Source organism: Empidonax traillii, unplaced genomic scaffold, assembly GCF_003031625.1.
Source record: "Empidonax traillii isolate 1590-97213 ecotype Southwest subspecies unplaced genomic scaffold, ASM303162v1 scaffold1608:size196868, whole genome shotgun sequence".
Lineage (NCBI taxonomy): Eukaryota > Metazoa > Chordata > Aves > Passeriformes > Tyrannidae > Empidonax > Empidonax traillii.
In genome coordinates, this window is record NW_020956801.1 from 89501 (window position 1) to 104677 (window position 15177).

The 15177-nt window shown below is 40.9% G+C and overlaps 1 protein-coding gene across 1 annotated transcript in view; it reads left to right on the plus strand.

Annotated features, from left to right (window-relative positions):
* Positions 1-15177, plus strand: part of EPHA6 (EPH receptor A6) — a gene marked incomplete at its 5' end in the record, with an annotated part of 113537 nt that overhangs the window by 74305 nt on the left and 24055 nt on the right. The window contains one exon of the mRNA XM_027908080.1: positions 2288-2497. Within this exon, the coding sequence (XP_027763881.1) occupies positions 2288-2497 (210 nt within the window). The remainder of the gene's footprint in view (positions 1-2287; positions 2498-15177) is intronic.

Here is a 15177-nt window from a genome sequence, read left to right on the forward strand (position 1 = left end):
AATTTCATCAAACTAGCTGAATTTTCCAAGGGTTAAGAGTGGCCACAGTCTGTATCCAGATCAAATATTTGGGTATATTGAAGGGTAACAGTTGATAGATTGTGTGGGGACACAACTGGCATGGAAACAGGCGGAGGGGTTATTAAAAAGAGACTTGAGAGAGAAAACTGATTTGCTGGCAGGAAAAATGTAGTTGTTCCAACTGCAAGGCTGGCAGTGAAACAATATAAAACCCAGAGTGAGCAAAACAGATGCAGCCGAGGATTTGGGGAAATACACAGAGGGAGAAGGAGGACAGGATAAAATTGCAAGTGGTATGTTAGCAGGGCTGTCATTTCTTCAAAGGTGAAGGTAAGAAATCTGAACTTTTTTTATCAAGTCAGAAGCCAAAAGAAATTTGAAAGGAGGGAGGGAATGGCAAAAGCATGAGACTCTTTTAAACTCAGGCATTACTGCTGTACTGGAAGGCAAATACTGAGATTTAGAAAGAGCAGAAAATGGTTATGTTTTATGAAAAATCCAGCAAGCATAGTCGAGGTTTGAAAGAACAGAAATTAAAAACGGGAAGGAATGAATGCTTGTGATGTCAGAGGACAAAAGGTTAAGGGGGGTGTTGTGGATGACTCCGGGGTTTGTTTTTTTAAAATCACTGAACATTCAGAACTATTAAATGAAAAGCAAAACCCAGATCCTGTGTGGCTTCATTACATCAAGCACTGGATAAAGCCCATGTCCTTCCTTTATCGGAAGAGGCTTCAAGTATTTAAGAATATTATCTTAATTGCCTAATTTTATTTAAAATATCTGACACTGGTATGTTTGGACTCTGAAATAACCCTTATTCTTGTGGTAGAGTCTTATGATAGGGAATGTCATGTGCTCATAAAAGGGGATGGCCTCTGTAAAATGCCTGGTTATCACATTTGTGTCTTGGGGCTGGGAGGTCTTCTAGCTGGCAAGGTGAGTTTGTATTTTCCTTTTACCGTTTTCTTTCTGGATTTTTTTATTTGTTCTTTAAATGTTTATATCCTGACTAGCTGGATAGAGGCCCAAAACCATTGGATCATTATGGAAATGCTGAAATACTTTGCTGACCAGGGATAAAGTTAAGCATATCTATACAGTTCAGTCTGTTGCTTTGGTGAATCTCATTAATTTACTGAACTTACTGCTCATCCTCCTTAAACGCATGAGCTAAGCAATAGAAGTGTCCCGAATGCTGATCAGAACATTGCTACATCTCTGTTGCCCAATGCTAACGGTGCTGGAGGAGAAAATGAAAAGTTAACTTGCTTGCAGGGGAGAGCTGTTTGTTTTTGTTTGGCTGTGCCTACGAACATAAAAGCCTGGCTCGCTGAATAATCCATGAGAAGCTAAATGTCTGCCAGCTGAGGTCACAGAAATAATCCTGTAAGCAGTCTGCTGTAAATGGTAGACAGGGCAGACCTAAAAAAGGCAAAGAGCCCACAATCACGTTTCTGTACATGTACTGCCTTGGTCCCCACTGCCACATAATTCATGAGCTGTCTGATGCAGGACAGAAAGAAATGTTAACTTTAATGCTGCAGGTGGGGGAACTGAGGCCCAGAAAGACTGCCCAGCTGGACAAGGGTGGTTAATGACACAACTCTTATTTACATGTTCAACACCAATTGGAGTTAAGCAGCTTAATGCATTCATGGGGCTGAGCTTAAGGGCTTTCTTCCAGGAAGGCTTTGGAATAACCCCTGAATTTCAGCCCAAATCTCCTTTTTAATGCAGTGTTCAGAGACTATATGGTGTTAGGTGCAGAACAAAAAAGAGATAAAGCTGCAGCCTTTTCCCGGGTCGCTTTGGGATTTTTTTTTAAAGAAACAAACCCTCCCCAAAAAAGCAAAAAAAAGGGAGGTAGCAGCAGTTCCTCGATGCAGACAATCAAGGCTGAGACAATAAAAAGAGGCCTCTTTGTTTCCTGAGGCCAGGGAGAAAAAGATGAAGAGAGGATTTTTGTGCAATTTCTCATTCTTGTACTAAAAACCAGTGTTTGGGGAAGGAGTTCTTAGTAACCCATTGTCAAAGGTGTTCAGTGTCGTCAGGTGAAGACTGTGGAACGTGTGAAGATGTGGAAGGGACTGGGGATAAACTGTACCATGGGAGATGAGATGGCATGCACTGCAGAGCAAGTCCAACCCTTGACAAAGCAAGCCCGTTGGCCGACCGGGTTACAAATGTGTTTTGAGTTAGAGCTGCAGTTGATGTCACCAGAGTGAAACCAGTGTGTCCTCTCAGCTTGCCCCTTCTCTTGCAGAAGCACGACGGCCACTTCACAGTCATCCAGCTGGTGGGAATGCTGAGGGGGATTGCCTCTGGCATGAAGTACCTGTCGGACATGGGCTACGTGCACCGGGACCTGGCAGCGCGGAACATCCTGGTCAACAGCAACCTCATGTGCAAAGTCTCCGATTTCGGTCTGTCCCGAGTGCTGGAGGACGATCCTGAAGCTGCTTACACCACAACTGTGAGTCTGTCTGATCTCCTTGGAACAGCTGATTGCCTTGTGCCTCTCTCAGTCCAGTTTGGGGTTTGTTTGTGCCACAGCAATGGTAGTTGGAGTTGGCCTGGTTCCGTTCCCAGTCACGTGGTTCAACAAACACACTGGCAGTGCTGAGGGAGATTTGTTTTGATTTTTGGCTAAGGGAAGTATAGTAAAGTTTGGCAAACATTTATTTTAAGCAAATGTGCAAGTATAAGAGGGGGACCTTTTTCCTTCCTCTTGGGTTTGGTTTTGTTGGCTGTGGAGGGATTTTTCCCCTGACATTGCTGTGTTTTCTGTTAGTTTGTGTTGGTTTACAAAGAGATGTTTGTAAAAGAGAGGCATGGAGGAGGAGAGAATCTCACCAGTTTCACTGTTGGAAGCTTGGTGTTAAGCCTTGTGTTCATAAAGGAAAATTTTCATTTTATTTCACTTCAGCTTACCTTCTAGCAAGACCTTTCTTGGATGGTTTAACTCTCAGTTCATTAATACTTAAATTCCTTATGGGATGCAATTAAATTGTTACAATGGAAAATGGGGACAGTTTTTTCTCTTTGTGTCCACTGAAGTAAAAAATTCTTGAACATGAAGAAGCTTGTTCAATTTTGACTTAGATAAAAAATTCTAAATTGTACCTGCACTATAAAGAAAGTAGGGAAAGAAGTGTGTTGGTGTTTGCCAATAAAATGACAAGCTCTGATACAGCATTTTTTTGCCATGCCAAAATGTTCCATTACATTCCTGTTACAGTTATTATCACAACATTAAGAATTTTGGCTAATTATAAGCTGATTGCAAGTTACTTTCATATCTGTCACTGAAATTAAAGTATTACAGGGAGTACTCTGAAATAGCACTCTCATTAGTACTCCCAAAATGCACAGAATTTGTGTGTTCCCATGGTAGGGCAGTCAAAAACAGTTTTAAAGAGAGATGGAATCTCACATTTCAGCCTGGAGAAGGAAAGAGGGAGGACAGGGAGGAAAGAAGTGGGAAATCAGTAAAAAAGTGTGGATTATTTTTAAGCTGTCACGCCTTCCTCTGAAACATCTGGTAGGGCTCCTGCTGCAGGTTCCAGAGTTTGGATTGTGCTGGGAACAGCGCTGATAGCACAGGGATGTTTTCCTTTCTCTGAGCACTTGCACAGCCTGGAGGAATTTCCTGCCTTTGACCCCCAGCCAGCAGTGAGGAGTCTGAGGAGGGCACAGGAAGGGAGGGGACACAATCAGCACACAGTTAGCCAGGGGAACCTCTACATACAAAATATTTCCTGTCTTCTTCAGCCACATCTTGACTACTAGGATGCTGATCTGCAAAAGTATTTTAGTTTAATAATTTGTGTTTTATTATCTCCCTTCAGAGTATGGGGATCCGATTCACCTTTTCAAATAATCTCTAGTTTACTTTCTAAAGCAAAAAAAAGAGATCATTTTCCAGTTTTGCATTTTTCTGCAGTGTTGAGTTTCTGATTTTGCTTTGTAGCTGTCATACTCCATTAGGGGATAACTAGCTGGATTTTATTTTTAATTCATATACGAAGAAACATTAAATAAAATATGTGTCATCAAGGACTAGAAGAGGGTTTATGGGACCACTGGTTCTTATTTTATTCTTTATTGTTAGGAACCAGAGAGAATAGCAGAAAACTATCAGTATAACTTTGTGTGTCCTGTAATAGAAATAAATTAAAAATCTATGTTCTAATTTGTAGTTTAATCACAATTTTAATCTGTTTAAATCTGCAATTGCCCCTGCTTTGGGAAATTAAAGTTTCATTACCAGAAGATACTGGTTGGTTGAAGGGGTTTGAAGTGCACCTGGTTTTTTTGGACACTACATGGCCAGTCAAAGACATGAAGCAGCTACCCCTGTGTTTTGGTTTTCTCCAGACAATTTATAATTTGTTTGAATGGAAGATATTGTCTGTATTTCCAGAACTGTAATTGCCATTGCTTCTGGGGAGCTAACGGTGCAACCAGTACACTGGAAAAGGCAGACATGGGGCAGTGTTCCCTGCAGGGCTTAAGTAATACCTTGCATTGCCTGAGAAAAAAAACCACTGTAAATATGTTTTTATTCTGCTATAGCCTGGAATGAAGGATTAGATATCAAATGTGTCAAAGCACTGAGTAGTTTTAACATTACCAGAGTTGCTGTTAAATAATTAACTGGTAGAACACCTAGAATTTATCTGGGGGGAAAGTGATCTTTCTTGACTTGTGGCTATATAGCTAGTGGAGAAAAAGGGCTCTTTTTCCCCCTTACAGACAGGGTCACCTCCCAGGCCCAGCTTTGGTGTAAGATGCAAAACTTGCCAGCATTGAATCCATAGAAACAGGCAATGTTACATCTCTGAGCAAACCTTGAGCAGTTATGCCAGGACTGAGGAGGGGGGAAAGCCAGTGCTCTTGCAAATAATTTCTGAAATAGGAGTTCCATGAGGACTGTGAACCTCAGGAAGCTGCAGGTGGTGTTTTCAGAAGCATTACAGATTGCCCGAGGCCCAGAGTCACTGAGCTCTCAGCTGGCCATGGGAACCCTGGACAATCCTCTGGGCACACTCTTCTCCTGGGAAACCAAGGCCAGTAGAGCCGAGCATGTGTGTGTATACCTGCTCTGTGTACTACAAACAGCCAGAGTGTTTTACTGTTAGCTCTTCACATTGCTAAGAGATTTTTTTAAGTTAGCAGTTATCAGAATATTAATCTAATTTCAAACACAGCTGGGATTTTAGTCCCATATGGATTTAATTGCATGCATTTATAATTTTAAATCAGAACTGCCACCTTCAAACTGTAATTGAGGAAGCTGTTGTAAACACGCAGAACATGCTTATACATTTTCAGTGATACCTCTTTTCACTCAGAACAATACTATGCACATTTAAGATTAAAAATGTAGGTGTACTGACACAAAATCTGGGTTGTTGCTTTGTTGCTAGTTCTGTGAATGAATGTAATCCTGAATGCCTGTTCTGTTAGACTAGCTAATAGTGGACCACAGTTCACTCAGTATTTTAATATTCAATGTGTTGGCCCACAAAGATATAAAATATCTTTACTCTGTTGGATCATACCTGCAGTCTCATTAAAGACTATTGGTACCTTTCAAAGATGGACCAAGAAAACTAAATTTGTTTACTGTGTGCTGTTGAAGTTAGGAGAGGTAAGCAATTAACTGGGAAAAGAACCATTCAGCTGCAGTGATCCAAAGAGCTCAGCTCTAACTCTGTTATTTAGCTAAACATCTGAGATAGGGGTGCACCTGTATTTTTATGGGGTGGAAGATTTTTTGCCTGGTTCCTGAGGAATTGTCCTATGTTATATTTGCATGTGACTGGCTAGACCTGTGTTTCTTAAGGAGTTTCATCCATTTGAAATTAATCAAATTAGAAAGAGGCAGTAAAATTTCAGAGACACTGTTTATATTTTCTTTTTTTCGTGAAAACAAATGGTGATATGGAGAACAAATTCTGTTAATTTAGCAAGGGTTTGACCTAACTGTTTTTGCCTGGAATTCTGATATCCAGTCTTCAAAACACAAAACTGAGATTCCTTTTTCTTTTTTTCTCACTTCCCTGAGGACTTCTGGGGTGTTTATCCTGTTTGTGGTTTGGTTTTGACATTTCTGAAGGTGAGGGGAGTCAGCATTGTTTTGATTTGGGTACAACCTAATGTTTGTTACAGATGATCCTTCACAAAGAAAGGGGGGGAATATCAGTGTTATGGAGATGCTGAAGTGCAGTCTATACAGCTTTATTGAAAATGAATGAGGCAAATGAGTTTGGATGCAGAACACTTAGGAACACTGAGGCTCTTCTGCCAGGGAACAAGAACAGGACAAGAGGAAATGGCCTCAAATTGCACCAAGGCAAAAATTCTTCCCAGAAATGGTTATCAGGCACTGGAACAGTCTGCCCAGGGCAATGGCTGAGTCACCATCCTTGGAGATGTTTAAAAGGTGTGTAGTTGTGGTTCTTTGGGACATGTTTAGTGAGGGGTCAACAGGTGGACTCAATGATTTTAGAGCTCTTTTCTAACTTAAATTATTCTATCAGTAATGTTGCACACCAGGAAGGTCTAGGAGACGTTAGTGATAGAAGAGTTTGCAGATAAAGGAGGATATTTTCACATTCCTTAGCTACTCATTATAGAAAGAATCTTGCAAAGGGTAGACCCAGATAAATGGGAAAGGGTGGAGTTTTAGCTTGGTGTGATTTTTGGTTTTGTGTTTAGATGTGCAGTACTCAAGTTTCATCATCCCTCTTTTGCTCCTCAGGGCGAAACTATGGCCTGATTGCTCTTGATGTGACATCAAGGTTTTGATATTCACTTCACCTAGAAGGAGGAAGTCAAAACCACACACATCTCTCATGCTTATGACTTTTTCTGCTCACTTTAATATTAGTTCTAATATTTCTCCTGTACATGGTATCAAAGTTATTGTAAATGGGATTCTGTAATTCCAGAAGGGAGTTTCTGAAGCAAGAGAGGCACATATGTTAAACTTCATCTACTTCTGTATTTCTGTAACAGAAATGTTAACTTCCAGTCGAGACTGACCTAGTTATTCACCTGAATTAATCCCTGGTGAAATCAACTGCAAGAATTTTCACTGACCAGGTAGGAACTGTGATTTGCCCTAAATCAGAAGGATAACTACAGAAAGAAATTGTGCATTGTTTCCTTACAAGAATGAAAGCCAAACTATTTTCAGTCCTGCACAAGCTCTTGGGAATCTCACTTGGGCACTTTTCTGTGTTTATCAGGTTACCAAAGCCTTGCAATGGTAAACTTTTAGTCTCTTGGACTCTTTCTAGTCCTGCTCTTTGGTAGACTTTCAAGTTAGGAGCTGCGAGTTCTTGCTCCATTACACACATGGGGAGGTGGGGAAGATGATTCAGTTCACTGTTACTGTGTCTTCCTTTACCCAGAATGTCACACAAATATTGTGCACAGTGGTTGTCTGTCTCACAAACGTGTTAGATGTGTGTGACTGATAAATCTGGGTCAAACACCACAGTCATTGCTCACTACTCATGCAGGCCTGTTGAGGCCATTGGAGCTTTGCCTGACTAAGCACTGTGGGATTTTGCCCTTGGTATCTACAATATTTGATCTGTTCCTTGTGCTCTGGAGGCAAATCTGATGTCTTGTCCTTGACTGCCCCACTGTGGCCGCATCAGCAGCAGCTTTAAAGGTGGCACAATCTCGTGCCTCCTGACATTAAGCACCTCTTCACTGACAGAATATTAGAATAGCCTCATGTGCACACCTGGATATTTGTTATATTTAAAATAATGCCAAATCTACGTGCAGTCACTGTGAGTGCATCACTGCATGAAAAGGAAAGGACTGATCCGTATTCTGGATTCCTCATTCCCCTTTTTTCTACTGTAGAGCTTCTGCTTTTGGTTTTCAGTTGTGGAGGCTTTTAGACAAAAAAAAAGAAGTCTCATGTCTTTTTGTCCTCCCCTATAAACTGTTTCACATGTTCAAATCCCTGCCTATTCCATGGGAGGCTTTTGGTTCAAATGTCAGAAACTCGTTCAGTGAGGGTTAGGGCGAGTTTTGTGGAGTAATAAATGAGGCAAATTGACTCATCAATCAACTCACATTTCACTGCTATCTTAAAATAATTGTCTTTGCAAGTGAGGCATTAGATGAACCTGCTTCCTTGATCTCACAAAGAAATGTGTGGTATTGGGAAACAAAGAAAGGAGTGGAGGCTTGAAATGATGTGAGAAAACCAGTTTTGTTCTTTGTAATGTGGCCATGCTTGCTGCTTTGATTTTGCATCGTTTTTGTAGAATTAGTTCAAGTGCATTTTGAGATGAGACTTGTCATCCTCTGCTGTAACACCGCATCACTAACTGTACTTTCATTTCTGCTCTAATTTCTAGCTGCTTCTGTCTTCACTCTCAGTGCATTACCTATTATTGCTTCCTCTATTTTCTCTTTTCACTGCAAACTTGGTTTATATCAGACCCTCTGACTGGAACTATCACTTCTTTTTTTTCTATCAAGCACTCCGCTTTTCATTTAAATTCCCTCTTGAAGATCCACATCTGAGGTTTTTAATGCAAACTCTTCTGAATAAAAATGCAGTCATCTCACTCCATATTCCAAAAAAAAAAAAGCTTTAGGGTAAATCTCATAATAAATGTGTTGCTAGAAGCTTGCTTATCCTTACTCAGGCTGAATAACTCCCCAATCTTCAGAGCTTCCACTGCAATAAATACTCCTAGACGTGGATGAGCTGTTATTCAGCGGGAACAATTGCCTTGAGAGTGTTGGCTCTTTGTCCCACTGCAGCTCTCCTGGCCAGTACAGAACCCCTGGTACACAGCCAGCTGCAGTCCCAGACAAATGCTTCTCCAAAATAAGGAAGCTGGTAACAATCAGGAAATATTCACCCCTCTTTACTGAGCCTCCCTTTCAATTCATTCTAATAACACACCCAGCAAAGCCCCAGGAAGTATTCATTTTATGCCCAAATCCTGCGAGTCACCCATCACATTTAGCCATTCTTCTTATTTCAGATTCTTTACCAATGTCATGGTTGTGATTCATTTATTGTGTTTTTAAACACAGGGAGGCTTTTTTAATACCAATTTTTGGTATAATTTTCTCAGAAACATCTCCCTGGCTAATCTGTTCCTTGTAAGTTTAGTGTAGTTCATTACAGGAATTGAAATAACTCCAATTTAAAAGTAAACAGCTCTTGTGCTGGGGCTGTGCTTTATTCAGGATGCTTCTTTTTCCAGTGTGCAGATGTTGATTGTGGATGGACACATATTCCCAGAAGTTGAGAAAGCCTGTGTGTGACTGCCTTCAGTAACAATTGCTTTAGTAGTACTGTTCTAAATTAAAAGAATGTAGCATACACTGGTCTACATTTACTAAGTTATTTATTTCTGAGCTTTTGGAGTTGCAAAAAGGTGGGACATGAAAAGTCTATCCTACAGCATTCAGGTGTGTCACAGAAGCCTGTGACAGCACTTTTTATTAACAATGTGCAACTGCATTTAATTCTATCCTTTAGTAATTTTTCACTGCTCAACTCTGTAGCCTTAAAATTTTGTTTTACAGAAGTCCCAGTTTAGTATGTAATGTCCAAAAAATGTTTCTGTAGGCAGCTGTCCTGGCTAGGCATGGAAGCAGGAGTCCTGCAGTGTCCCTGGCTCTGGGATCAGATACACAGACATGGAATTGCCTTGTTAACCTGGGGCTTTATTCCATGTGCTGATCTGAGTAGCACTTGCAGGTTGTCAGCATTTCTGCTCCTCTTTCCTGGGGTGCTGCCCCATCAGTGGGGGTGTTTGTGTCCCTTGGGGCTGGAGGCACGCTGGGTGTTTCAGCTAAAACACCATATTTATGCCATACAGAGGATTTGTTATAAGCAACACATTTCCTGGGCTAGTTTTTTGTTGGTTGGGTGTTTTTTTATCAAAAAGATTGAAAAACTTTCTGGGATTCCTTCAGTCTCTTGATGAAATGGTCTGTTTTTCCATGGTGCAGCAATGTTACAGTAGGAGGAGGTACAGGAAAAAGAGAGCAAATAGAAAGAGAACCCAACAGCTGTGACTAACAAAAGGAACGTATCTCATTGCATAGCATTGCTTCTGAAATTTGCTCAGTTCATAGAATAAAGGAGGGAAAGAAAACCCACAGCACAGTACACTGTAAATTATTCAATGAAAGGAATGCACACTGGGTGTGCAGACTTTCTTTTCAAAGTCTTTTCTAAACGGGAGCTGCAAAAGGTTCATGAAACTGTCATGCTCATAAATTGTTTAGCAGATCTGCTACACTCTCCTTGAAAGAAATACACTGGAATCCATAGCTTTAGGAGTCATTTGTTGAGTTGTTAATATGTTTGCTTCTCTCAGATTGCATGTAGAACATTTGGCCTCCATCAGAAATAAAATCGTAAGTAACATCTGCTTTTTAATTAGGAAAGGATGACGGGGAGTTTGCATATATTTTTGGCATTAACTATCCCCCACAGACAGTAATATCACACTGCTATGTGGAGGTGACAGAACAATCTGCAGAGTAGTTTGACATGCAGGGGATACCATGTTTCCATGGGTAAATATTTTAATGTCAGCTGTTATCCTTCCAGAATTCCTCTCTCTCAGGGCTTTAAGTCCCTGCTGGAAACTGAGGAGAGAAGGTTTGGGACAGGATCCTGAGCCAGCCAGAATTTTGGGCCAACGTGCAGATCTTGCCTGCAGGTTAGGCTGAGTCAGTGACTTTATGGATTATAGCAACTCCTTCTCATCTCTGGGAATTTCCTCTCATCCCCCCTGGGGTTTGGCTGCCCGCTCCTCAGGTCACATCTTTCCAGACCAGCATGAGCTTCTCAAGCTCTCTTGGCTGCCACATCTTACCTCTCCCTGAGCAGAGTCAGCAGCATCCCAAGACAGGGGCCTCCATCAGAAGTAAAATCACAGGTACCACTCCACCTGCCCCAGGGCTTTCACCTTGAGCACAAGAAACAATTGTAAACAAAAAAAAACCACACAAAACCAAAAACAACACCCAAAAAAGCAAAACAAACAAACAAAACACCCCAAAACAATTTAAAAAAACCTCACATACACACACACACAAAAAGGAAAACCCAAAATATCCATCTTACAGGTTTACTGCCTTTTTCCTGTTCTAGGAAGACCTATCCCTGCTCTGACTCCTGACTGAATGGTTGGAAAAATGCCCAGAGAGCACAACAGTGAAGTTATCTATCTTTCTTCAAGCGTGCTTTTTTGCAGGTTATACCTGAAGGCAGAGCCGAGCTCTTATTGAAAGTATGTTGTAGGTTCAGCTGTAGGAACCTACTCGTTTTAATACACATTTTATTACATTTGAGATAGCAAAATTACATAAGCAATTGCTTACTGGCTTCATTGCCAAGTGTTTTTATGTGTAGGAAGGTTTGCCCCAGTGCAAGTGTCAGGGAGGGCAGCAAAGCCTGTTTGAGTCTCTGTGCTGTTCATACCCTTTTAGAGTCTGCTATTCCAACCATCTGCCATTAACTTATCTTTTCCCATCCCCAGTCACATCAGAAATCCTGTTTCACTGCTGCAGATGTTTTGTTGTGGGGAAATGTCCTTTCCCCCCCCAGATAAGGTACACAAATGAGAGTGTTTGCTGCGTGGACAGCTTCTACCCAAGTGTGTGTTATGTCCCAGTTCAAGTCCTCAGTCTCTTCCAGTTTCCCTGGTTTTTGTTTGCAATCATTTGTGTCCTTTTGCACGGGATTTTTTTGTTTTGTTTCCTTTTTATTTGGTATCCCTAGCAGTGCCAGTGTGACACCTCAGGGCAAAGGCAGGGAGCTCGAGATGCTTCTTGCCAGAACAAACAGATAAGGTTCCTTTCACTGCTTCCTCTGGAATTCTCTCTCCATTGCAACACAGTTGTACTGTGTTTGATGCTTTTTCTTCTTTTTTATAAATCCAGGCCACTGTCAGTTCAGCCCTGCCTTCTGAGCAGGTGTTCTGAAATGACTGAAGCCCAGATCTCCTCAGAGTTGTGGATATTGTAGGTTTTTTAACATGGACCTGAGTTTTTCCTTTCAGGTTTCTGCCTGTGGTGTGGTGTATTGTCCTGGGCTTTTTGCACAGGCTGATTTATAACCAATGGTAAAAGCTACTTGCATTAGCTATATATCAAGTGATGTTCTTTGCTAATCTATGCAGTAAAAAAAGAAATGTATAAAGCATGTATAAAATCACAAGTGAAGATTGATGTGACACACCAAAGACTCATCAAAATAAAGATGACTACCTCAGGCTTTGAAAGGTCTGTTCAGAAGGTCTATTCCATTAAGAGAAATAGCAACATTGCACACTTCAATTTGTGTGCAAATTTAATTACAGGCTCCACAAACTGCTGGCATCTCACTCGTCAGCACGGCTGATGTTACCCTGAGTTGTCTTTCTTTGGGAAGAATCAACTCCTGCAATAATCATGGGATTTAAACACTGGTGCATTTCTTTCTTTCTTTCTCCTCTAGCTCTGGTAACATGAAAAACCTTAAAAACTTGTGTCTTAAAAGGTCTAAAAGTACTTGTTAAAAGTAGAGTGAACTTTCGCCATTTGGGTCATAATTTTTTCATGGAAGATAAGGCTGGGACAAGCATTTCTGTAGAACCTACTTCTCTCCACCTAGGATCTTATCCTATTGTTAGAAAGATGTGAGTTGTGACAATTTTCTGTGGGAAAAGGCTGGTTTTCATAGTTAGTATATGCACACAGCTCTTGCTGGTGGCTGTGCAACACCAGGTTTATGGTCTGTGTGAACAGCACCCCGAAGCTGTTGAGGGTTTGTCCAGGTTCCAGCAGCATCCCACATTTTTATCTGCAGTGCCTGTGTTGCTGACACCTCCGTGGCCCTGCCTGTTTATTGCTCAGGAACCATTTCTTCATGTGAGCACACGTGTTGTTTTCTTTCTGTCAGAGTGCTTCCAAACACCAACCCCCAATTTTCTGTCCTATCAAGTTTTTATAGGCCAATATCTTGCAGTAACAGAGCAGGAGCTGATAGGACCTCCTGAGGATTCTGGGAGGGTTGTTCCCACACTATCATCTCTTTTCTACCCAGCTACTCAACATAATTTCACAGCCTTTTCTGCTTCTGAGCATAAATATTTCCAGCTATCCCACTGACTGTAAGAAAATATTGAAAGCGTGTGTATCATAATAGCCCCAATCTTGCATGAGGCATGAAAATCACACGTATTTTTCCCTAATTTTGCCTTTTTCACTTGTGCTTCCTGCTCTGTGTCAGGTTATCAGAAGTATAGACAGAGCAGGTGAGGGGACTTAACTGATCTTACTGCTTACTTGTACAGGGGTTGGCACTGTGGATAAGGTAAACTATGATGTTTATCTTAGAAATGGGCCAAATGCTGCGTGTTCATTGGAACATCTGTGAGTTTGGCTTGATGACAATTCCCAGAGCAACACAATAAAACCAACATTTTGCTCCTGCAGCTCGGTAGTGCTGATGTGGCTTTAATCAAATCAACGGTAGGAGGAACGAGATTTAATAGAAAATAAATAAATAAATGAAACTAAAAATGCAAGCCTAAAGTATGGCACTGGATTTTCAGTAGGAAAGTTAGCCTGCAAGTTAAATGGCAGAAAAGGGAAGATATTATTAGCTTGCTTTCTGATCTTTTGAGCTAAACTGAATAAAGAAAAGGGAACAGATTGGGTGTTCTTAGAGGTTAAATATCTGTCTGCTGGAGACTGTGTTTACAAAATCAGAGATAGGAGGTCAGCATCATCCTGTTTTGGGAGATGTGCCCAGTGTTGCACTGAGGGAAAGGTTTGATGTGTTAAAGTGACCGTGATTCATCATTAACAGCTAGAGATTTATGTATCTTACTGTGGCTTCATATCTTCAGCAGCATTTCTCAGTTGTATGTGGAATATTGTGCAGGACTGTGCAGTATTATAAAGATTCCTCTAAGGGGGAATTCTAAAGATAATGCCTTTCTTTGCATCACATTGTTTATCTTTTCCTGGTGAGGTGCACGCTGAGAGTACTTTTGATTTTTTTGTACCTCAGTAGAACTGGCTCTGTTTTGCTTATTAATATTTCATTCTTTGAAATCTGTGTGGTATTTTGCTTAGGTGAACACACTGTGAGGGAGAAAGGTGTCCACGTAAACATTCACTGCAGTTGACCATTAATTTGTTCTTTTATTTCCATGAGTACAAAGTCCATCCTAAAGCTCTCTCCACTGGGAGATGAAGGTACAGCCCAGGAAGGTAAAACTGCATGAACTGGACCTTTATTTCAGGGGTTCTTGCTCTTCTGCCTTGCACTTTTAGCCATATAAATCATTTACAGCCTATTTTCAGTAGCAATGAGCATCTAGAAATCTAGTTATTCTAGGTATTCCACATATCTGATGGCCCTCAACCTCTGTTTTTCCAGCTGTTAAATGGAGACAGGAGACTCTTCAGGCAGGAGACCCTTCAGAGGGTTGCCATGAGAGTAATCAGTTATGAGCTGTAGAGCTGAAGAGCAGAATGGTTAAGCAGTTCTATTGCACCCTTTCCATGTTTAACAAATTTCAGCAAAATCACCTCTTGTTTTTGGAAACACTTACAAAGTAGGAAGTGTGAAAAACAACTTTCCTTGATTTAGAAAAGCCATTACTGGTCAGCGTACCTCCAATAAATGCTTTATTGGCTTTACTGGCTTTCTGGAATTATGAAGATGACTGAGGAACAATTAAAAAAAAATTAGTTTTTCTGACTCCAAATTTCTGCATGATGCATTTATTGTGATTCTCATGTATCTAAAGAAGGTAGTTTCAGCAGGGAGCTCTTTCAACCCTCAGATGGCAAAATAAACAGAGTATTTAAGCATCCTGTGCTTATTTTTGTTAAAGGTTTTTAGTGAAGCAGCAACCACCCACATCCCATTGCTGAAAATCTTAAACAACTGAAAGATTTTGAAGCGCTTATGAAAGATGAAATGTGCCATAAAATACCCTGGCATTAGTCCATGGCCACAGTGTGTACATAAAGCAATGTACATGAACAAAACTGATCAGTTTGCTGCTTCCACTGACTCCACAGAGCTGGGGCAAGTTGAACCCTCAGAGTTCCTCTGTTCTTCAGTTTTGTTTGTTTGTTTGAGTT